At 45.1% G+C, this 23121-nt stretch overlaps 1 protein-coding gene across 1 annotated transcript in view; it reads left to right on the top strand.

Moving 5' to 3' along the window:
• Positions 1-23121, top strand: part of LOC137426716 (voltage-gated delayed rectifier potassium channel KCNH1) — a 112234-nt gene that overhangs the window by 79416 nt on the left and 9697 nt on the right. The window contains exon 10 of the mRNA XM_068115521.2: positions 9523-9775. Within this exon, the coding sequence (XP_067971622.2) occupies positions 9523-9775 (253 nt within the window). The remainder of the gene's footprint in view (positions 1-9522; positions 9776-23121) is intronic.

Here is a 23121-nt window from a genome sequence, read left to right as displayed (position 1 = left end):
TGATGCCGCACACTTCAACAACAAAGAGCAAACCAAACTAAATGTCTGAAGTTTAAATAAGACAGGTTCCTCCAAGATCCTCTCTCACGATGTTGTAATCATTTGCACCTGAGCTGGTGCACCTGATTCTAATTTTAGATGTTTGAAGTAGTGTTAAATGTAGGGGTGTACTTAGTTTTTCCACATGCGAAATTTGCATTTATGTTTATTTAAATTATACAATGGACTACAAAATGTAAATGTTTCATGATATTTGTTATATTATATCACCTTTATCTATCAATATTGTTGAAATGAAGATCAAATAGCTGTATGTTGAAATATGTTGAAAAAGTCAAAACTTTACATGGGGTGTACTTACTTTTTCACGTGACTGTATGTGTGCCGTGTCTGCATTTTAAAAATTCATTTTCTCGGCAACCGTTGGTCCGATTGACATGACATTTTCACCATAGGAGGGCCTCACGTCATAGTGAGGCGCCATCTTGGAAAAACTTCGCACCTCTTTATCTCTGAAGCCACTCCATGGAAAAAATTGAGACCTGGCTCATTGTCAACTACTCCCCATGGGGAATAAGTTATGATAATGATGATGTCATCAGTGCCTTCGTTATGACGTCATAATTCGACAAATACAACACTTCTCTATCCGATCACTATTCAAAAAATTTCAGCAACTGTTGGTCTGATGGACACGAAATTTTCACCATAGGAGCCCCTCCTCCTTTAGAATATTTTAATGATAATCATGACGTCATAGGTCATGTGGTAAAGGCGCTATCTTGGAAAAACCGAAAAATGTTGCACCTCTATATCTCCAAAACCGCTGCATGGAAAAAATTGAAACATGTCTCATTGTAAAGAACTCCATATGGGGAATAGGTGTTGTTAATGATGACATCATTGGTGCCATAATTATGATGTCATAATTTGACAGGGACAACGCTTCATCTGATCAGTTTGAAATATATTGAGCGTCTTCCTCATTTCTAATTTCATGATCTAAGACTTCCTCATTTGCCTCTTTCTGTATCCGGGACATGCTGAGCACATCCACCTATGTTTATGTCTACCCCCTGTGACATTTGAACAGTCTTGTCATTCAACTATACCGTCTTTGGGTTGGAAAATGTTTTGAAGAGTAGTCATTGTGGATTTATTTATTTATTGGTTATTTATTTATTTGCATTTATTTATTTATTTTTCATTTTATATTTCAATTGAAATTTTATACTTTTACTTTTTGATTTGTATTTTATTTATGTTTTGGTGCATCCCCATAATCACGAGTGCGTTAATTACCTCAATACCAAGAATACTCCATCAAAATGAGAATTATATCCTAAAGAAATTGCATTGGGTGTGCTTGTTTTTTTATAATCGTCAATCACATTAATTTTCTTTCCTCCCATAAATAAATGATGGCTGGAAGCGTACCACAAGCCCTGGGTTCAGGTCAAACAAAATTCAAATATATCAAGCTGTTTGTGCTGTTTGCACGCTTGCCGCATCACATGATTATACAGTGCACTGTTACGAGATGGTGTTACACCAACTGTCCTGCTTCTTTTGACTTCAAAGGTTTTAAAATTATATTTGTGTCATTAAACGAGCTAGGCCACATGATTAAGAGTCATTGGACATGCTTTGTTTGTGTCGATCGATCTATCGATCTACAGCAAGGTTTGATAACCTCCTTTATACCAGTCGGTGTCTAGTTTCTCCAGGTGGCATACAATTAGTTTCTCCTTTTTTTTGTTTTTTTTTCGATGTGATTGAGGCTTATGAAGGAGCTTGAGTAGTTCTGAATCTTCTTCCTGTAATTTAGCAAGAGTTTCAGCACACAGTGGTGAACGTTTTTTTATTTGTATATTTGAAAGTTGTTGTTTTTGTGGATGGCAGATTATTGTTAACATTGTGACTACCACTTTGATCGTAGTGGGGAGGCTTGCGTGCTCCTGTGACCCTTTGGGCCATACTGCTGGGAGCTTCGCTCCTGGTAGGTCTTACCGAGCCAGGCAGGTCAATGGGTAGGAGCCAGACCAAGAGTAATCACGCATTTTTTTTGGAGGAGGGGGGGGGGGGGGGTTGGAATTGTTTTTTCCCGCCTGGTCTAGTCGCCCCCAGAGGGTGTTTGGATGTGGACACCTCGCAGGGCTACCTGTCTAAGGGCGGAGGAGCTCCCTGTGAGCCAACAGCCATCCATATCTGGTGCCCAACTGTGTCTGCGGTCATCCTCCTGCAGCCGGGTTTCCTCTTTCCAGGAGGTTGTTGGCAGGATTTTCACTCCGGCCACCATAAAAACATATTCCGCAACACGCACAAATAACACAAAAAAAAAAAATCAATTCCTTGGGAGTACCTCCTGTGCAGCTGCCCTTCACATGGCAGCTCACTGGATAACGGGATTGGGGCAAAGCCTTTGGGACCCCCATTCTTTGATAAATAGGAGGAAAAGCACAGGGTAACTTTCCTGGGTTGGGTTGTGGAGGTGTGTGTCGGGGTGGTGCTGAGGTATCATCCACCAGACAACGGTCTGCTTGGGTTAACCTGAGGTGGTCACTTCGGGTGGGTGCCTGGAACGTTCTCACTCTGAGAGGATAACCACCTGTCTCTACTATCATCTGAGCTCCAGCGTTTGAACATCGGTGTTGCAGCACTTTCTGAGTTTCGAAGGCCGGATAGTGGTGAGATCATGGTGGGTGGTTACACCTACAACTGGTCTGGTCGCTTTGACGGTTACCATGCCCAAGGAGTTGCTATAGCTGTGTCCAATAAGCTGACTCCGTGATAGTCGAGGTAACACCGGTCAACGAGTGTATTATGAGACTGAGGATTCGTCACTCCTTGGGTGTCATTTCCCTGGTCTCTGTATATGCTCCGACTGAGGAAAGTGATCTCACTGTGAAGGAGGCATTCTACACCATGCTCGAGTCTGTGGTTGATCAGTGCCCCAGGAGAGATAATCTTCTAGTCTTGGGGGATTTCAATGCATCGACTAGCACTGACAGGGATAGTTTTGAGGCATGTATAGGTCCCCATGGATCTGGGACTGTGAACCAGAATAGCACTAAGTTCCTTGGCTTTGCAAGAAGTCACGGATTTACGGTGGCTGACTCATGGTTTCAGCACCCACAGCCTCATTGCTGGACTTGGTATTCCAATGCTGGTGGTGTGGCGAAGGAGTTTGACCATGTGATGATTTGACCATGTTTGACCATGTGATGTGATGTGATTGATGGTCGATGGCGGATGCTCCAGGACTGCAGGGTCTACCGGAGTGCTTAGTTCCTCAACACTGATCACAGGCTTGTTGTAGCAACTCTGAAGTTGCAGCTCAAATCCAAGAGAATGCTATCATCCCAGCCTAGGCTGGATGTGGGCAAGCTCAAGGAGGAGAGGGTAGCTGAGGAGTTTGCGAGCAGGTTGAGTGGGGTTTTGGGGGGGTCTGGATGCTTTGGGGGATCCTGAGGAGTTGTGGAGTGCCTTCAAGACCACCATCCTTGATGTTGCCGGTGGCTGTCTTGGAACCCACCGTCAGGCGAAGAAGAACTTTGTCTCTCAGGGGACGCTCGATACCATCGACCAGAGTTGCAGGGCTAGGCTTGATGGCAGAGCTGAACTGTTTCGGGAGCTGAGGTGTAAAACTGTACGTTCACTGAGGGTGGACAAGGAGGCCTATGTGCGAGGAATCTGTGAAAGCATAGAGCACCACTTGTGGACATGGGATTCTCGTCCTGCTTTCAGAGGAATCTGTGCATTGCATTCCTCTAAGCCTGTCCCTAGGTGTACTGCGGTTATAGCAGAGGGTGGTGGCCTCCTGACAGAGGAGTCTGAAGTGAAGGCCCGTTGGGCTGGTTACTTTGAGCGGCTTTCCCAGGCTGACCCACCGGCTGTTTAGTTGTATGTCAGGGGTATTGCGATCCCAAATGCTGACCCCCCCCCCCCCCCAATTAACTGTGAACCATCTTCACTTGTGGAAACACAGGCGGCGGTGAACCGGTTGAAAGGGAGCAAAGCTCCTGGGATTTGTGGCATGCATGCTGAGCTTCTCAAGGCTGGTGGAAATGCTGTACTTGAGTCGTTGCATGCAGTTCTGTGCTCTGTTTGGAGCACAGGTATCATCCCAACTGACTGGAAGAGGGGCCTTGTTGTCCCCCTCTGGAAAGGGAAGGGTGATCACCAGGATTGCACCAACTACCGAGGGGTGACGCTACTCTCGGTGCCGGGCAAGGTCTTTGCTTGGATCATTCTTGAGAGGGTTTGCTGCCATCTACTCGAGCACCAGCGACCAGAGCAGTCTGGCTTTACACCAAAGACGTCAACGATTGACTGTATCCTTGCTCTTCATGTCCTTGCCGAACGCAAGCGAGAGTTTTGTCAGGGGCTGCTTGTGCCATGTTGTGTGTAGCCTATGTTGATCTCCACAATGCGTTCAATTTAGTGAATCGGGATGCCCTCTGGAGCATTATTGGTCTTCGTGGGGTGCAACCAACGCTAATCAACCTGATCTCTGAGCTATACTCTGGTACTGAGAATGCTGTGAGGTGTGGTGGCTCCATCTCTGACTTATTTCCAGTTGTTACTGGAGTTCATCAGGGGTCTGTACTGGCTCCCACACTCTTCAGGGCTTGTATGGACTGGATTCTGGGGAAGATGTCGGAGAGGTCAGGCTGCAGTGCATCGTTTGGGAGTGTCAAGATCTCTGACCTTGATTTAGCAGATGATGCAGTCAGCTTTGCGGAGACACTGGATATTCTTATGGGGGCCCTTCAGGCACTTAATGAGGAGATGGAGCCGCTGGGATTATGGATTTCCTGGGTCAAAACCAAGATCCAGGCTTTCAATGACATCTTGGATGCTGCTGTCTTGTCTGTGCCTGTTTGTGGCGAAGATGTTGAGGTCACGAAGAGATTCACTTACCTTGGCAGTGTTATTCATGTCTCTGCATGTTGGGAGCCAGAGGTTGATAGACATCTGGGTCGGGCCTGGGGATTCATGGATTCACGGATTCACTGGATCATGGGGTGTTGCGCTGTCGGTATCTATGCAGTAGGGCGAAAGTCAGAGTCTTTAAGTCCTTGGTGCTTCCAGTCTTGCTCTACGGATGTGAGACCTGGACCCATACCAAGAGCCAGAGAATGAGACTTAACTCCTCCGGAACCAAGTCTCTTTGGAGAATCCTTGGCTATCACTGGTCAGACTTTGTGTCCAACGAGCGGTTGCTGAGAGAGACTCAGATGAGATTTGTTTCCTGTATGGTCCGTGAGCGTCAGCTGTGGCTGTATGGACATGTGGCTCATTTTCCGGACGCTGATCCAGCTCCCCAGATACTCTCAGCAGGGGAGCCTCGTGAGTGAAGGGGGCCAATGGGCCGACTGCGTGCCTCGTGGTTGCAGCAGGTTGATCGGCATCTCAAGGAGATGGGGATGGGCCAGGCATCAGCCTGGGGGATGGCCAGGCGGAGGCCCCTGGAGTACCGTCGGAAAGTTGATGCGGCGATGCGCTGCTCCGGCGCATACACCCATACCTGACCTGACAACATTGATAATTTAGATCATGATGATTGGAGAGCCTGCTTTACATCTTCATCTGAAGGACGTCAGGTCTGTTATGCAGCATCGTCACCGTCGCTTTACTGGAATAGCATTTTAATTTGTTTATTAGCAAGCACACTGCAAAGAATTTGAAAAATGAGAGTTTAAAAATTCGACAGGTTCCCGCATTTAATTGACCCATAAGTTGTGAATACAGTAGTTGATTCGGGAGAGGAGGTGCTGCTCAAAGCAGATTATTATTACGTAAGGAACTTGGACACAAGGGGAGGACATTTAACTGACCCATCACGCATGTGCCTCATCATCACCGCATTAATTAAACATAACAGTTCATCAACATCACTGAGAAGGGGGGGGGGGGGGGGCTCGAAAAACCGCCAGGCCTTGGTGAGGGGTGTTTTCCATGCTAGAGCGGGGGTTATCCAAGTGGCAGGAGTGGCAGGGGAGGGACGTGAAAAACTGAGGAGAGGACAGGAGAACCGCCGGGGTGGGGGGGGGGGGGGGAAGGGAAAGAGAGCCGGCGGGTCGGGGAGAGCTGCCGGACTGGGGGGCAGGAGAGTTCGGGGAGGCAGAAAAGGGCGGGGGGGGGGGCAGCAGAGAGCCGGGTGGGGAGTGGGGGGCAAGGTGGCAGGAGAGCTTGGTGGGCTGAGAGAGGGAGGCAGGAGAACCGGCATGCTGGGGGAAGGGGGGGAGTGGTGGTGGGCAATAAGGTATGCTGCATGTGGCATGTGGCTGCTTGGCATTTGACTTGTTGTCAAGGTACGTTTCAAGCTTCGGAAAAAGACTCCACGTAAACTGTTCAGCCTACCTAGCACCGTTTTGGTTTATCCTGCCATCCTTTAAAAGCAGAGGATGAATACACCCAAGTATTTTGAGTGTACCTTGATTGCACATAAATTATTTCAGCACATTAACGAGGTTCTATTTTGAGACTGCTTGCCATCAAAACATACCTGCAATTTTCTTTGACCAATATAGGATTACCTGGAAAGAAAAAAAAAAGAAGTAAATGGTCTTTCAGAGTTTAGAATGACCCCTTGTTCATTTGTTCCTAATCAGAGAGAAACCAAATTAACAAAAATTGAAAAAGAAACCAAGTTGAAAAATCAGACATCAAGCTCATAGTCTTGTCAAATTCAACATATACTTTCAATAAATGTACCAAACATAATGCTTGAAAAGAACCTTGTTGTTTCTTTCCCGAAATGTGAGACCAAATAATTGACATCTGAGATTTCAATTTGCCCACATGAGTTTTTAATCGAGCCGAGAGTTGGAAAGACTACAACCTTTGACATCTACACCTTGTAAGTGTCAAACATAGCACTACTGGAGTGGGATTAAAATGGAGTTCGAGAAACACCGTTCACAGTGGAATCAGCCTCGTGAGTTGCGTGATTAAACCCAAATGGAAAGATGTCACAAAGTAGTGAACAAAATGGACGTCCTTAAAACGACTCCGCATTTTCGGTGAAACTATGGTCTGTATGTATATATGAAGAGTCTGAGAATACAGCAATTATTTTTAATAAATGCAGTTATTTTTGTCGAGGCTCATGGAGGAGTTAGAACACGGAATGGTTCAGGATGTGACAGAACGAAAAGAACAGTAGGAATAGAGGGTGGGGCACACTAACCCAACAGCAGGGTTGAGGGACAAAATAGAGGGAGACTTCGAGGAATAAAGATTTGTGGAAAAGTGAGGATAAGGGAGACGACACTGGGTGAACAAGATGGTACAGCCGCAAACTCTCAATCACAGAAGTGGAAGGGCAAACTGGAAACTCTGTGGTTTCCCCAAGAAAGATCATGGCTTGTGATCCTATCAAGGTCCGCACAGAGGGAAGAGGCTGCTGCCTGCCTATCTGAAAGATGGAGGGATGTCATGGCAGAGGGTGGAGTCATCAAAAAGATGTAAAGATGATTTTCCAGAGAGTCAGAGAGATCGTTGATGAAGATGAGGAATAGGCCTGGGCCCAGCACACTGCCTTGGGGCACTCCAGTCTTGACAGGAATAGGAGATGAGGGGATTCTGTTGAGTGCCACATGTTGGCTGCAAGTGGAGAGGAAGTCAGTAAGCCATGTGTGGAGGTGGCCTTGAATGCCACAGGCAGAGAGTTTGGAAAGTAAGGAAGAATGCCAGACTGTATCAAATACTCAAAATACAGGTAGTGAACAAAAAAATGGAAACACCGATGTAAAGTCATTTAATTGGGTGTTGAGGTCTCCTCTTGCTCATCAAACCATTTGGCAACCACATGCTCTCTGTGGATGGGAGCTTTGAGGGGGGGTCTCCTCTTGCAGACATGTTAGCCATAATTATAGGCAACCAGGCCTGTGCAGCATTTCTATGCATGACCCTAAGCATGTTATTTGCTTAATTAACACATGGAGCACACCTTTGTGGAAACCGTTGCTTGGTGTCTCATTTATCCAGGTGTTTCCATTTTTTTTTGTCCACAACCTGTATGCATCTGAGACAGCCCTGGTCTCCTGTCTGATATTGAGGGCCTCCATCCATTTTTGGAGAAGCAGAAGCAGCATATCTGGGTTAGAGTGACCCCATCTGAATTTTAACGAATGGTCTGAGATCAGGCCCTTGGAGAAAAGGAAAGATTTGATGTTTACACCAATTTACTAGTATTTGAAAATATACCAAACAAGTAGTCTGTGATCTACAAATGTTTAAGGCAGCCCTGGCCACCGCCCAAGCCACTCGCGAAGTTACCTGAGCAGCCGTGCCACCTTCAACCCCACTCAAGTCACCACCTCGGTCTCTCCCGAACCGCAGCAAAGCATCACCAGCAGCAAACAGCTTTTCAACCAGGTAGGAAGGCAAGCAGAGTCGAACGGGTTGACATTCAGCACACAACTTGGCATCCTCTTCCTCCTCCTGCACACTAAACAATGGTGAATTTTGAAATACAAATTGCTGTGAAAGGCTAGGTTTATGAGAAAGTACTTGAGACAATTAAGAAGAGGAAGCACAGACATCTAAAAATGAGATTGGCTTCCACGACACATACGAGGTGGACGGACAGCCCAGAGCAGTGTCTACTCGGCCTGCGGGGAGCATACAGCCCAATCGGGACACCGCTGCGGCCCAAGTGACATCCTGTAAAAAATAAAACGGCTTTGAGCAAAGGGAATTGTCAGATCTCCCACTAATGTAAGTGTCAAGCCAGATTTACTTTAACATGTTGATTATAATTGGACTCAGTTTGCTCATTTGAAATGTTCTTGGTAGACATTTGACGGTGTGGACACGAGAGGTATTACAGAATATTTATTTGTATTGCGTTGTTGTCTGGTAACAGGGATACCTCCGCCTGGTTGGCCATATCACTCAATGGTGAAGAGTCACTTAAAAATTAAATAATTCTCATATCCGAATTCATATTCAGATCTTCACCAAAATCGAATCTATTTGACCTTGTCACACATACAACCTGTCCACCAAGTTTCGTCCAAATCCAGTCTGTCCGTTTGTCCGTTTGTTTGTTTGTGAACAAAATCTCAAAAAGTTGTGGATGGATTTGGACGAAACTTGGTGGACCGGTTGTATGTGTGACAAGGTCAAATAGATTCGATTTTGGTGAAGATCCGACTGGTATAATTTTTTTTAAAGTGATTCTTCACCATTGAGTGATATGGCCAACCAGGTGGAGGTATGTATGTATTCTCTCTACTGAGTGCCGTTCTAGTTTGTAAGCTTGTTTCACGCGATTGTGGATGCAACAACAATGAATGAAGCGACGGTGACCATTCCAAGGAGTGTGGCTATTCCTCAGCCGTTTTGCAACCAGGTAGATTTAGATTGTGCCAAGTTTTGCATGAACTGAATATAATTAATTTTGAGTGGAATAACTTGCTTTTTTATTTGAGTTTCCGTTGTTTGAATGCCAGATGACCATAAGGTATTGGACATTCCATGTGATGTTGTCACGCTGATGCACCCTGCTAGGTTCTCCAAATTTGCCCGAAAGACATGCGTGCTGACATCTGCGTGCACCTGAACCGCAAGGTGTTCAATGAACACCCAGCGTTTCGCCTCGCGAGCGACAGCTGCCTGCGCGCGCTCGCCGTCGAGTTCCAGACGCACCACTGCGCACCTGGAGATCTCATCTATCATGCAGGAGAGAGCGTCGATACTTTGTGCTTCGTCGTCTCGGGTTCACTTGAGGTCATTCAGGACGAAGAGGTTGTCGCTATTCTTGGTAAGTCAGGTTTTGCTTGCTTTAGTTCCTGAGACCTGCTGGCTTTGGGGCTATCTATTTAATGCGTACTCATGAGGAGGGTGTGTGCGCGCGTGCATGCGCGCGTGTATGAATGATTAATTTTGAGGAATTGTGAGAAAGTTCAGATGATGAACATAAGAGGATGGGTACCATCATTTTGCGCACATAATAAATAGATGACCCCCTTTTGAGTGATTTTTATCCTGTTGTCATTGAAGATCCTTTGCCAATTCACCAAATTCTAGGTCCATCTCCATCACGCTCCTGCAATGGATGAATAATGTTGTTTTGTAGTCAATATTATTCAATCAAAGCGTTCCACACATTATGAATTCTTGCGGTATCGCCACATGCCTCTTTTGCCTCTTTTGCCTCTTTTAATCATTTTTCCACATGAGGGGAAATTTCACTTGGCGTAACTGATGAAATTTTCGTTCACTTACCACATCCCCCTCCCCAACCTCTCACTCTCCAATTTCTTCTTTATTTTTGATTACAAGTCAAAAAAAGGTCGGAAGGGAATTCCAAAGAAATAAAAAAAATGAGGAATGAAAAGGTAGGAATGACATATTTTGACATTTTTATGCCTCCACGGACAAAGTCACGTGACCCTCGTTATTATTTTGGGTCGTCCAACCGTCCGTGATAGGTTATTGTTACCGCGATAACTTGAGAATGGCTGAATGGATCAAAGACAAACTTGGTGCAAGTATGTATAATTATGTAAAGATGAAGTGATTAGATTTTGGGGTCACTAGGTCAAAGGTACATTGAGAAAAAGGTCATGTTGGGTTAAAAAAAAACCCTGTTACCACAATAACTTGTGAACTAGTGATGGGATTTTGACCAAAGTTGGTACAAGTATGTACTGTTACGTGCTCCTCCCCAAACCCCGGTCACGGTGTACCTCCGAGCCCCGAGAGGAGTCACGGCAGAAAGATGTGTTATTCTGTATGTCAAAGATCAATGGTGAAACCACACCAATTGTTACCAACAAACAAGTATTGTATTAAGATCACACAAGAATAACAGCACAACAACAATAGTAATCAAATGTACAACCAATATATATGTCCTATGATGGTACCATCAGGTTCATACAATATAACTCACTGTGCTCCAAGTGAACGAAAAGAAGAAGATTCCCAGTGTCTCTATTCCCGGCTTCAAGCCAAAGTTGATTCCGGCTTCAAGCCAAAGTCGATCCACTCCAGTGATCGTACGTACGATGTCATATCGAGACCAGAATCCCGTTGGGTTGGCAGTTACACTGCCAAAGATGGGCGAAGGTGCCCTCAAGGCGACTGGGAAATCACACCCTTGGGTATGGACGTTCCACGGCTCCAAATCGGCGAACCGCAGATTTCCCACTCAAAATCCACGTTACACACGCACACCAAATTAATGTCTGGATGCGGTGAGAATGGTTGAAGCGAAGTGAAAAACCTTGAACGATGCGCAAAGCGCGTGAGTCAAAATGGCCGACGGCCTGTTCTCGAGGCATAACGGCACTACGATGATTCTCCTCGGAATCAACCGCAAAACCTGACACGCAGATTGATCTGTCACAGCGATAACAACTCTGTCACAGGAATCCCTTTCCTGGGAAACCCAAAGTTCACTCGTGACCCTCGTTCGCCAATCGTTCGCTCCAGACCTCGAAGCAGCTCGGCTTCTTGTCTGACTCACTCGCTCCACCTTCTCTTCCTCCTCGTCCTCTTCGTTGTCGTCCGGTTCCGGTTTCATTTAAAACATTAACTTTTTTACCTTTTGAAAATAGTAATCTCTATCTCCCTTAAACGACAACAATAATAGTACATGGAATCAAAAATGTTTACAGTGGATGAAAACCACAACAACGGAAGTGACGAATCCGTAACAGTACTATGATGCAATGATTTGTTTTCTGCATCCAGAGGTCAAAGATCAATGGTCAGTTTCTGTAATATGTTTTTGTTACCGTGATAACTTAACGGCTGAAGGGAACTAAGTCAAACTTGGAACAAGTATGTATAATGATGTAAGGATAAATGGATTACATTAAGGGGCCAAGAGGTCAAAGGTCAGAGGTCCCGTTAGGTCAAAATTATGTTGCTGCGCTAACTTGTGAACCAGTGATGTGATTTTGACTAAACCTAGTATAAATATATTTTATGATTAAAAGATGAACTTATTCAATTTTGGCGTCAAAGGTCGGAGGTCATGTAAGGTAAAAATGTGATACTTGAGAACAGTTGAAGGATTTAAATCAAATTTGGTACAATATGTATAATGATGTAATAACGTGGGCGGAGGTATATCGGTTGACGTCACGATCTCGAAGAATGCCGTTCTAGTTCCATCTCATTTCCACAACAGATAAAATATACTTACAATAATATATACAGTATAGATACAGTATAAATACAGTGTAAATACAGTGTAAATACAGTGTAAATACAGTATACATACAGTATATATACAGTATATATACAGTATATATTTTACAGTATATATATATCTTCTTGCGGATCTCAATGTCGGCCACTTTTTCCCTTACCAAGGGGGAATTAATCCCCTTGTCTGTGACTGACCGACGTGAGTCCTGAAGCTGCCCAGCTCCCTCCAGAGAGGCAGCTGAGCAACCTCGTTCGAGACCGCGGACAAGATGTTAATTTGCCGAGCGGATTAGCAGCCGCGGCTCGAACCATTAACAGAAACTAGACCCGATTCTTATGCATTGGCCAAATCGTGCCACAGGTATTCAATGATGGAAAAGACAAGGACGAACGGATGTGAAGGAAAGAAGGCAAGGTAGGAAGAACAGGATTTATTAATTATTTACACACCACCAAAGCAGAAAAGAAATGAAATGCAATTTACAGGGAAATGGAAGGATCAGAAGGACACAGAGCAATTTCTAGCTTACCTATACAGTCTTACTTATACTCCAGACAACATAAAGGATGGACGACAATCAGACTTACACGGGGAATGATGATAGGGATGGCAGGAGGTTCGTTCCTCCAGCGAGGTTGTGTCCCGACCCACGACTCTCTCTCTCTCTCTCTGTCGCCACCTATCGGCTGTCGGTGCGTTGGGTGTGGCGTCATGGCGGCTGTGAGCAACTGCTCTGTGCTTTGGTGAGCCCGTTGCGTTTTTCCCCTCCCCTCCCCTGCCCCCCCTCCCTCTCCTTCTCCATCCTGTGTGCTTCGGCATTGTGTTTTCATCCGTTCTGCACCCTTGTCTTCGAGAGAGAGAGGATTGAGAGCGGGCCCTTGTTGGGTGCGGCCTACTGGCTTTGACGGCGCTTTGTAAGCCATTTTTGTGCTTAGAACGCACGTTTTTTATTTACTTTAGCTCGATTATTTAGGTTTGATACCCTCTTGTCCGGGCCGGACAAGGGGGGGGGGGGGGGGGAATTTGATCTGTTTGTTGGTGTTCGACAAACATTGGGTTCTCTCGGTTCTTGGCTACGAACTTTTCTTTGGTCGAGTTAGAATGGCGGGCAAACGTTTCCACATTGATACGTACGAATCGCTAACTCGTAAACACGGGCTAGCTTGTGTTCCTCCCAACGAGGTGGAAATTAACGATGTGCTTTCCGCCATTGGAAACATCGTTGGTGCACACAGTATTCGCGCTGCCTCTCGTATGAATAAGAAATTTGTCGTTTTTTTTGTCCGAGGAGCACATGGTAGCGAGTGTAGTCGAACAAGGCTTGTTCATTGAACCGAACACGTTCCTCTCTGTGTTCGCTTTACAAGCCCCGACGGTAAAGATTAACATCAGTAATATCCCGCCATTTATTAGAAATGAGGAGTTACGTGAACAATTAAACAAGTTCAGTAAGGTCGTATCGAGGATTTCGATGGTGCCGATGCGAAATGTTTGCGATCGATTCAAACATGTCATGTCCTTTAAGAGAGTGGTGTACATGATACTGCCTGCAAATGTAAAAACGCTCAATGTCGTGTTGAGTGTGAAAATCAACGGCTTTGAATACAAAATGTATGCCTCCTCGGAGGCTATGATGTGTTTCGAGTGTGGGGCTTACGGGCATGTGAGGAGTGCCTGTCCCAATGCGGTTAAACCGCAGGAACGCGGAGGATTGGTGAGGAGCGACTCCTCTTCACCGCACCATGAAGGGGAGGAGGCGGATCGAGTGGTTAATCCACCCACCGCACCGACTGCGGTGAGTGAAGCGCCAGACCCGTCCCCCCCGACCGGGGGGGGGGGGGTGGGGGAGGGAGTGATAGACTTAGAACGTGAGGTGACTAACCCTGCCCCTCCACTTAAGGTGGGAATAAAAGTGGTTGAACCCTCTCTCATTTCGTCCACGGTACATGACAGTGCGGCCGATACCATGGAAGTATCCGTAGTGGACACCAGGAAAAAAGGTCAGAAGCGTTTAAGTGATGAATCCTGTGATTCCGAAGAAAAACAAAATAAGATTCAGATCGTGTCAGGTTCGCAGGACCTCCAGGGTGAGGCATACACCGGAAACTCCTTGGCGGTAATGGAGATGGTACAGGAAGTGTGTGTACATGAGGAAGATTCGCTGGCACCACTTGCTGAGATTGAGTATGACCCAGAAAATAGTCGATCCTCTCAGGATGTGGTAAGTCCTTGTCCTGATAACCAAACTCGCTCAGACGAGTTAGCAGCTGGATCTGCTAGTGAGGAAAAAATAGATAAAGGGGAAAGTCCTTGCGACTGTGAGGATAACGTTAACCCTTCCCTGACAGATAAAAATGAAAGGGATGATGAGGTGGGGGACATACTTATAGCCACAGAGGATATGGTAAATTTGGAAGGGTCTGCAAAGAGCGCGGAGGTCCTTGGCCCTGTAGAATTGCTGTTTCCAAAACTAAGTGTTCAACAAATAGGAGGAAAAGATGCAGATCAAGACGAAGCACTTGATTCTGATGAAACCTCTTCTACTCCACTCTTTAGTGCTTCAAGTGCTCAAGAGAGTGAGGCGTGTGATTACAATACCATCACCATGGTTTCTCAAGAAAATGTTATCAAGTTCCTTGAAGAAACGTTCAGGAAAAGACATGTAAAAATCAGACTACTTTCCGAATCTGCATGATTTTATTTTGACTGCAAAGAACATGATTCGTGAACCTTATCAGGTTAACATGTCAGAACCTCAATTCCAGAGGCTAAGAAAATGTGTAACTCTAGCGGGCAAGGAACTTTATGAATAGTTAACAGAGTGGAGATAAAAGTAGCATCCTTAAACATCAACGGTGGTCGCAGTTGTGTGCGTCGCCTCCAGGTGTTTCAAATGTTTCAGAATGAAAAAATTGATGTGCTGATGTTACAAGAGACGCATGCAAATCAGTCTTCTGAGGTTGAGTGGCGTAATATCTTTAAAGGTTGTCACTTTTTCTCCAGTGCTTTTGTTGATGCCAAGGCTGGTGTTGCAGTAGTCTTACATCCTAGACTCCAGCCGTTGGAGATCAGATGTAGAGAAATTTGCAAGGGCCATTTACTATCTGTGGAGTTTGTCAGCGGTAACCAAAAGATTTGCACGACTAATGTATACTGCCCTAGTGCGAACTCTGCAAGAAGTGCTTTTCTTCACAAGTTAGCAGGTTTTTTAAGCACTATTGACCTGTCCATGTTGGTTTGCTTGGGGGGAGACTACAACTGTACCCTCAACCCACAACTTGATAGAAACACTCCTGAGCCTCATCCACCGAGTGCAAGGCCTTTGGCACAGCTCATTAAAAAATTTCAACTTGTGGATGTGTGGCGTGTACAGAACCCTAATATCCGGCAGTACACGTGGGTTTGTGCCGCAAGAAATCTTTTGACAATGGCTCGTTTGGATAGAATTTATGTTAACCATGATAAGGTAAATCTTGTCAAGAATTCATATATAAGGCCATCTGGTTTTTCTGATCATCACATGGTTGTTGATGTATGTGGCCTACCTCATCACGTGTGTAGAAGTGCATATTGGACTTTCAATGTCAAACTTTTACAAAGTGAGCATTTCAAAGAAGCATTCAGAATGGTATGGAAGGAATGTGAAATGCAAAAGTTTTCCTACCTAAATTTGAGGCAATGGTGGGATTGCACAAAATCCCAAATTAAGTGTTTTTGCCAGCAATACTGTCGTTATAATACCTGTAACACACTCGGTGTGATAACTGCCTTAAAAAACGATATACTTTATTGTGAGCAGAAATCTGGAATGTCCAACGAAAATGTCCAGCAGTTGTCAGAGAAAAGAACACTACTGGCTGAAATGGTGAGAGAGCGTGCATCTGGTGCTTTCGTCCGACTGCGAATGGACAATATCCAACTTGACAAACCAAACAAAGACTTTTTCAACCTGGAAAAGACAGCCAAGACCCCTCAACAAATTCACGCTTTGCGCTCTTCTGCCGGTGCGCTTCTGTCTTCTCAAAGTGACATCAAAGATGAATTACGAAACTTTTATTCAAAGCTGTTTGCCTTGAGAACTGTGAACCAGGAAAACAGAAACGAGATGTTTGAACTGCTCCAATCTTTGTCTGAAGACCAGCGACAACAACTGGAGCCTGGCATCTCTCTCGGAGAACTTACTGTTGCTCTTAAAGGAATTCAAGATGGGAAAGCCCCTGGACTTGACGGCCTCCCAGTTGAATTTTACAAGGCCTTTTGGGACATTCTAGGCCCTACTCTACTTGACATCCTTCATGATAGCCTTGAACAAGGTGAATTGCCACTAAGTTGCCGGAGGTCAGTTTTGTGTCTCCTTCCAAAAAAAGGGAACTTGCAAGACGCCACAAATTGGCGGCCTGTGTCACTCCTAAATACGGACTATATAATATTGTCGAAAGTGCTCGCGATACGTCTAAAGGAAGTCATCCCCCTTTTGATTGATATTGATCAGTCTTATTGTGTTCCTGAGCGTTCTATTTACGATAACATTTTTTTGGTGAGAGACTTGATCAGTCTCGGTCGTACTACATCTCATGGTTTTGGTTTGGTTCTTTTAGATCAAGAAAAAGCTTTTGACAGTGTTGACCATTCTTTTTTGTTTGCTGTACTACAGAGAGCTGGTTTTGGACAAAATTTTGTTTCCTATGTTAAGTTGTTGTATGAAAATGCATCCTGTCTGTTGAAGGTAAACAACAGCTTATGTTGCCCTTTTCCCTTTCAGCGAGGCATCCGTCAGGGCTGCCCGCTTTCAGGAATGCTATACAGTCTCTCGGTCGAACCTTTACTAGCTTTGCTCCGAAACTCAGTGGAAGGAGTCTCCTTAACAAAAAACCACAAAATGGTTACTTCAGCTTATGCGGATGACATTTGTGTTGCTGTTTCCAGCCAAAATGATGTGGGTGAGGTCTTTCGATGTCTGTCCCAGTTTGAGCTCGCCTCCACGGCAAAAGTAAATTGGAACAAAAGTGTTGCCTTATGGGTGGGCCCCAGTCCACCTTCCTCAGCTCTGCCTGTGTTACCAGGAGGAATGCAGTGGAACAAAGAGGGGTTTAAATATTTAGGGTTATTTCTCGGAGTCCAAGCATATGAACAAAAAAATTGGGAGGGTTTCTTGGAAAGAATTAAGCAGAAACTGGCTAGATGGAAACGGTTGCACCACCTTCTATCGCTTAAGGCAAGGGTGACAATAATAAATAACCTGGTGGTTCCTTTTATTTGGCATAAAGTTATCCCCCTCCAACCTCCGAGATACTTGGTCACAGGCATTCAGAGGGTTCTAACTCAGTTTTTCTGGGGAGGCCACCATTGGCTTGGACCAGACACGGTGTGCAGACCCCGAAATGCAGGTGGCCAAAGCTTGATACATGTTCCGAGTCGGATAATGGCTTTCCGCATGTGGATGATAAAGCGTTTATTGTATGGTGAGTCTGTCCCGTGGCGGCCTCTCACAAACGCTTGGCTGCAGGAAGCAGATGGGTTGAAGTATGACCGAGAGCTCTTCCTCATGGACCTGCAGCATGTCAACACGACTCTGCTCCCCGAGTTTCATCAGAGCCTTCTGAATGCCTGGCAAGTCCTTGGAATACAACGATTAGAGGTGTCCTATGATACAAAAAAATATATGCATGAGCCATTGGTTCTGAATCCTTTATTCCCTGAAATTTCAACCTCCAGGTCATTTATGCATTGCTTCACCTGTAATGGAATAAACACAGTGCGAGACCTGATGAAGCCTTCCCTAAATGGATGGTTATCCACCGGTTCTCTCACATCAAAAGTGGGGGTTCGGTCATCTAGAATGGTGGACAAAGTTTTGAGAGTTGTGATTAAAACTTTCAGGGAATTAAATATCGGGTGGACTGGGGCAGATGAAGTGGTGGACTCTCGTCTCTATTTCCCCGAGCTCCAAGTCACCTCAAAAAAACAACAGGGTGTCTTCTCAAAGTCAGATGGTTGCGGTGTGTTCCATGTGATGGGGAAAAAAGTTATTTATGGGATATGCCAAGAGGTGCTTATACCGGGTTTCACAAAACCTTTAAAAAATCGGTGGGATGAGATCATTCCGGCTAATTCGTTCCTATCTCCAGTGTGGAAAGAGATGTATAGGTCTCCAACCTTAGGTCGAACCGGAGACTTAAATTGGAGACTAGTTCATCAGGCCCTGGTCACCAAATACTTACTTAATAAGTTTGATCCTTCTGTACTGAATGTTTGTCCTTTTTGTGAAGAGGCTGAAAATGTGACCCATGCTTTTGTGAAATGTAAGAGATTGGTACCCCTTTTTTGTTTCCTCCAACAGCTCTTTTATAAATTTCAGTTTGTTTTTTCTGTTGCAATTTTTGTGTATGGCATTGAAAGGGGCACCAAGAACAAGACAGCGGTCCCTTTCTTGAATTTTCTGTGCGGAATTGCTAAACTCGCAATATATAAAACTAGAAAGATCAAATTGAGTGGCAGAGATGAAAATGTGCTGTTTTGCTTCAAAGGAATAGTGTCGGCCCGGATAAGTTTCGGCAATGTGAACGACGATTGTTTTACAGATGAGGTGTTGAGTTTGTTTTTGTAAATTATACTTACGCTCAATGTCCACATATACATGTATATACATTCTTTTTGCTTGTACAACTTTCTTTTTCTTGTAAAAATTTTGCGGTGTCCTTCCATGTGTGTTTTGATACTTTTATAATAAAAGCACATAAAAGTCAAAGTCTCTGTCGGTAGTGCTGGGATTCTCATCTCCAGCCTCGAACCCAGCTCCTTCAACACGCACCCAGCTCTCGTACCCGTCCAGCAGCACGTTCTCTTCTCATATGTTCTTTCCTCATACCAGTTCAGCAGCACGTTCTCTCTCGTGTCCTCTGGTATCTCCTCTGGTCTCTCTCAAGCGGGGGTGTGACACGCCCTCGGCCGTTTTGGGTACCGCCCCCCCCCCGTGCTCTGATTTGTGGCCTTATATGGCAATGCCATGGTCTTGTATCCTTATTTGGGCATGGAGCCGAACAGCCCCGCCCCTCGTGGCGCGCCCTGGGCTTGTATCCTTATTTGATTCGGTGCAATGGAGTGTCAATTACTGGGCTCCAGACAACATAAAGGATGGATTCACCGTGACATTTCACTGCGACAGAGCCTTAAACTGGAACACATAATAATGGAATAACTATTTAGAGGTTCTAAGATTGGCTAGGTGTATGCAATGAATTAACTAAGGGGGACGACCTTTGACCTTTACAATTATGGAGGTATTTACACAGATCATGACATTTACAAAGGGTGGTATTTACAAAAATTACAGGATTCTCACATCTGTTACAATATATATATATATATATATATATATATATATATATATATATATATATAGATATATATATATATATATATATATATATATATATATATATATATATATAGATATATATATATATATATAGATATATATAGATATATATATATATATTATTGTTTTATTGTGGACCCTCCTCCTCCAGTTGTTGTGTATAAAGGTCAAAGGGCGTCCCGTAGTTAGGTCAAATACAATCACGTTTAGCCAATCATAGATTCCCTGCTTGTTGGTAGTTATTTCCTTATTCTGTGTATTAGGCTAAGGCTTTGTCTTCCATTAATTGACACTCCATTGCACCGAATTCAAATAGATAGATCCCCTTTTATTCCCAAAGCCCCATTCCCAAAGCCTCGATTGCCAACTGCATTCGCCGCAGCTGCTGGGCGGTTTTCACCGTGACTCCATTAGCCACGAGGTGGGCTCGGAGAAGAAGGGGGAGGAGCCGCCGAATCCAGGGCGTGGCCCGCCGATCGTCATCAAGGGTGGAGCCAGAGAGCCCGTGCCCACCAATCAGGGCCGAGGCGACCTCTCCGATGGGCATGTCCTGGAGGCCGGCGGCTTGATCGCCCGAGGGCGATATAAGCGCGCACGGAAGCCTAGGAGTTGAGCAAGGAGTCGAAGGTGGTTGCGTTTGAGCAAGGAGTCGAAGGTGGTTGCGTTTGAGAGAGGAGTCCAAGGTGGTTGCGTTTGAGAGAAGAGTCCAGACGAGCTTGGTAAAGGCAGAGGAAGGGATCCCCACGGAGAGTTGCGCCCGTTAAGAAGTTGGCTCCACCAGAAGTTGGCTCCACAAGCAGTTTTGGCTCCACCAGCAGCGTTGACTCCACCAGGCAGCTTCGACCCGTTACCCAGCGGGAGCCAGATTGCGGTGGCATCGGTGGCCGTCGAGGTCCAGCCCGACGTCCCGTGCGGGATCAAGCCCGAACCATCTGCCCCAGCTGAACCTTCCCATTCCTCCTTCCAATCATTCCTGCCTGCAAATTCCCCATTCGTGTGAGTCCGTCTTTGTTTGTTCTGTCTTGGGGTATAAGTTAAGCCTGTGTAGATAAGCTAGCATTTCACTGTGTCTCCTTGATTCCTTCTGTCATTATTTTATTATCTTTCCTTCTTCCTTGGTTTCTTTTGGTCCTGTAAATAGTAATAAATAATAGTCGTAGTTCAAACCTTTTTGCCTTCGTCTTCCTCTTCTTCACATCCGTGTCGTCGTTGTCTTTTCCCTCATTGAATATCTGTGGCACGATTTGGCCAACGTTTCAGGATCGGGTCTAGTCTTGGTAAACGGCTCACGCCGCGGTTCGCTTCGCTCGGCGCAACATCCATTACGCTGCGGCCGTGAGCGGGGGGTGTTCCTTCGCGTACCGGGAAGCGCTGGTATTTAGGTCATAGGACTTGTGGGCCTAAAACCCTATCCAGCGCCGACCGGGCGTGGCGTCATACCCCCGGGACCACGTCGGTCAGTAACAGACGAGGGGCTTAATCCCCCCTCGAAGGGGAACCATAGGCCGACGTCGGGTTCCGCAACAATATATATATATATATATATATATATATATATATATATATATATATATATATACACAAAGAATTAAGTTAAGCACCCCCCCCCGTTTTTTTACTACCTCGCACATTACAAGTTTGTTGTCGTCAAAACAGTGTAATATACCCATGTTATTGCTATATTTTCTGGAGAAGTGCTATTATGGTCACATAAAAACATAACATTCATGCCGTTTTCAATATTTTATTCTGAATAATTAAAGGTGAAATTTTTTGGGAATTTTAGGCATATTTTCACCTCAATTTAAGTATGGAGCTATAGGTCCATCACGGACAGTGTGGATGACGTTTATGTTTTCTAACGTACAGTCATTGTTCTGAGAAGACCTCTAGCGATCTTTGCGTCAATAACGTGTGTAGGACCCACGTGATCGGATCACTGACTCAACCCTACGTCTCATAGACCCTGTAAGCCGTCGTATGCGTTGCTGTGGCAGGTTGTTCCATTCCCGATGTAATGCACGTTCGGGACATGTTGGGACGACAAATTGCGAAGATGGTCCCTCCAATAGCCAATCTGGATGAATTGGAACGTGCATTACATCGGGAATGGAACAACCTGCCACAGCAACGCATACGACGGCTTACAGGGTCTATGAGACGTAGGGTTGAGTCAGTGATCCGATCACGTGGGTCCTACACACGTTATTGACGCAAAGATCGCTAGAGGTCTTCTCAGAACAATGACTGTACGTTAGAAAACATAAACGTCATCCACACTGTCCGTGATGGACCTATAGCTCCATACTTAAATTGAGGTGAAAATATGCCTAAAATTCCCAAAAAATTTCACCTTAAATTATTCAGAATAAAATATTGAAAACGGCATGATTGTTATGTTTTTATGTGACCATAATATCACTTCTCCAGAATATATAGCAATAACATGGGTATATTACACTGTTTTGACGACAACAAACTTGTAATGTGCGAGGTTGTAAAAAAACGGGGGGGGTGCTTAACTTAATTCTTTGTGTATATATATATACATATATATATATATGTATGGATGTATGTATGTATGTATGTATGTATGTATGTTTATATATATATTGTTGCGGTTTTGAGAACCCACACTTGTATATATCACATCATTGAAGGTTAAAGGTAGCACCCCATAGGTAGGCCACAAGCAACACGTAGGTCACCATAGGACGTCAATTATTTCATAATATGTGTTTAGATAAGGCCATTCCCAATAATTGCATCTGCATTGTGTCAATCAAATAAGAGTAGGCCCTTCCGTTCATTTTGGCAGGCTCCCTTCCAAGCGACGCCATTAAGCGCTCCCCAGTCTGTGCCCCATAATAATAATAATAATAATAATTCATTTATTTTGTATAGCGCTTTTCCAGAAGCCCAAAGGCGCTTTGACAGAGTGGAAAACATAATGCATAACAATACATGAAAACAACAATTGCAAAAAGACAAGAATCAGTAGGGAAATATTTAAAGCAAAAGGAGGGAGAAGGAGAAGAGATAGTCAGGGTTAGATGCTGTGGGTTGAATGTTGAATGCAGTGTTGAACAGGTGGGTCTTTAGTGATGTTTTGAATGTGGTGAGTGAGGAGGAGTCTCTGATGGTGTGAGGTAGTGAGTTCCAGAGGGTGGGAGCAGCGATGGAGAAGGCCCTGTCCCCCCAGGATCTGAATTTGGTCCGGATGGAGGGGGTCAGGAGGTTGGTACCAGCAGAGCGGAGGTTGCGGGTGGGAGTGTGTCTGGAGAGGAGGTCAGCCAGGTAGGATGGGGCCAGGTTATGGAGGGCTTTGTATGTCAAGAGGAGGATTTTGTACTGGATTCTCTGGGGGATGGGGAGCCAGTGAAGCTTGTAAAGGACGGGGGTGATGTGAGGACATGGCCCTCCCAATTTGTTACGTGCCTTTGTCAGCAGCTTTTGCAACCTCGCTGGGCTTCTGCTCAAACCAGCCCAGAAACCCACGAGGTAAGGCCAGAAAAGGGGGCGGAGCGCCAGGGTGGAGGTGCGGCCACGTCAACCAGCCATCAAGGCG

The sequence above is a fragment of the Myxine glutinosa genome, chromosome 5 (genome assembly GCF_964187855.1).
Source record: "Myxine glutinosa chromosome 5, kmMyxGlut1.1, whole genome shotgun sequence".
Lineage (NCBI taxonomy): Eukaryota > Metazoa > Chordata > Myxini > Myxiniformes > Myxinidae > Myxine > Myxine glutinosa.
The sequence above is the reverse complement of the archived record's forward strand: the minus strand, read 5'-3'. Positions and strand labels throughout refer to the sequence as shown.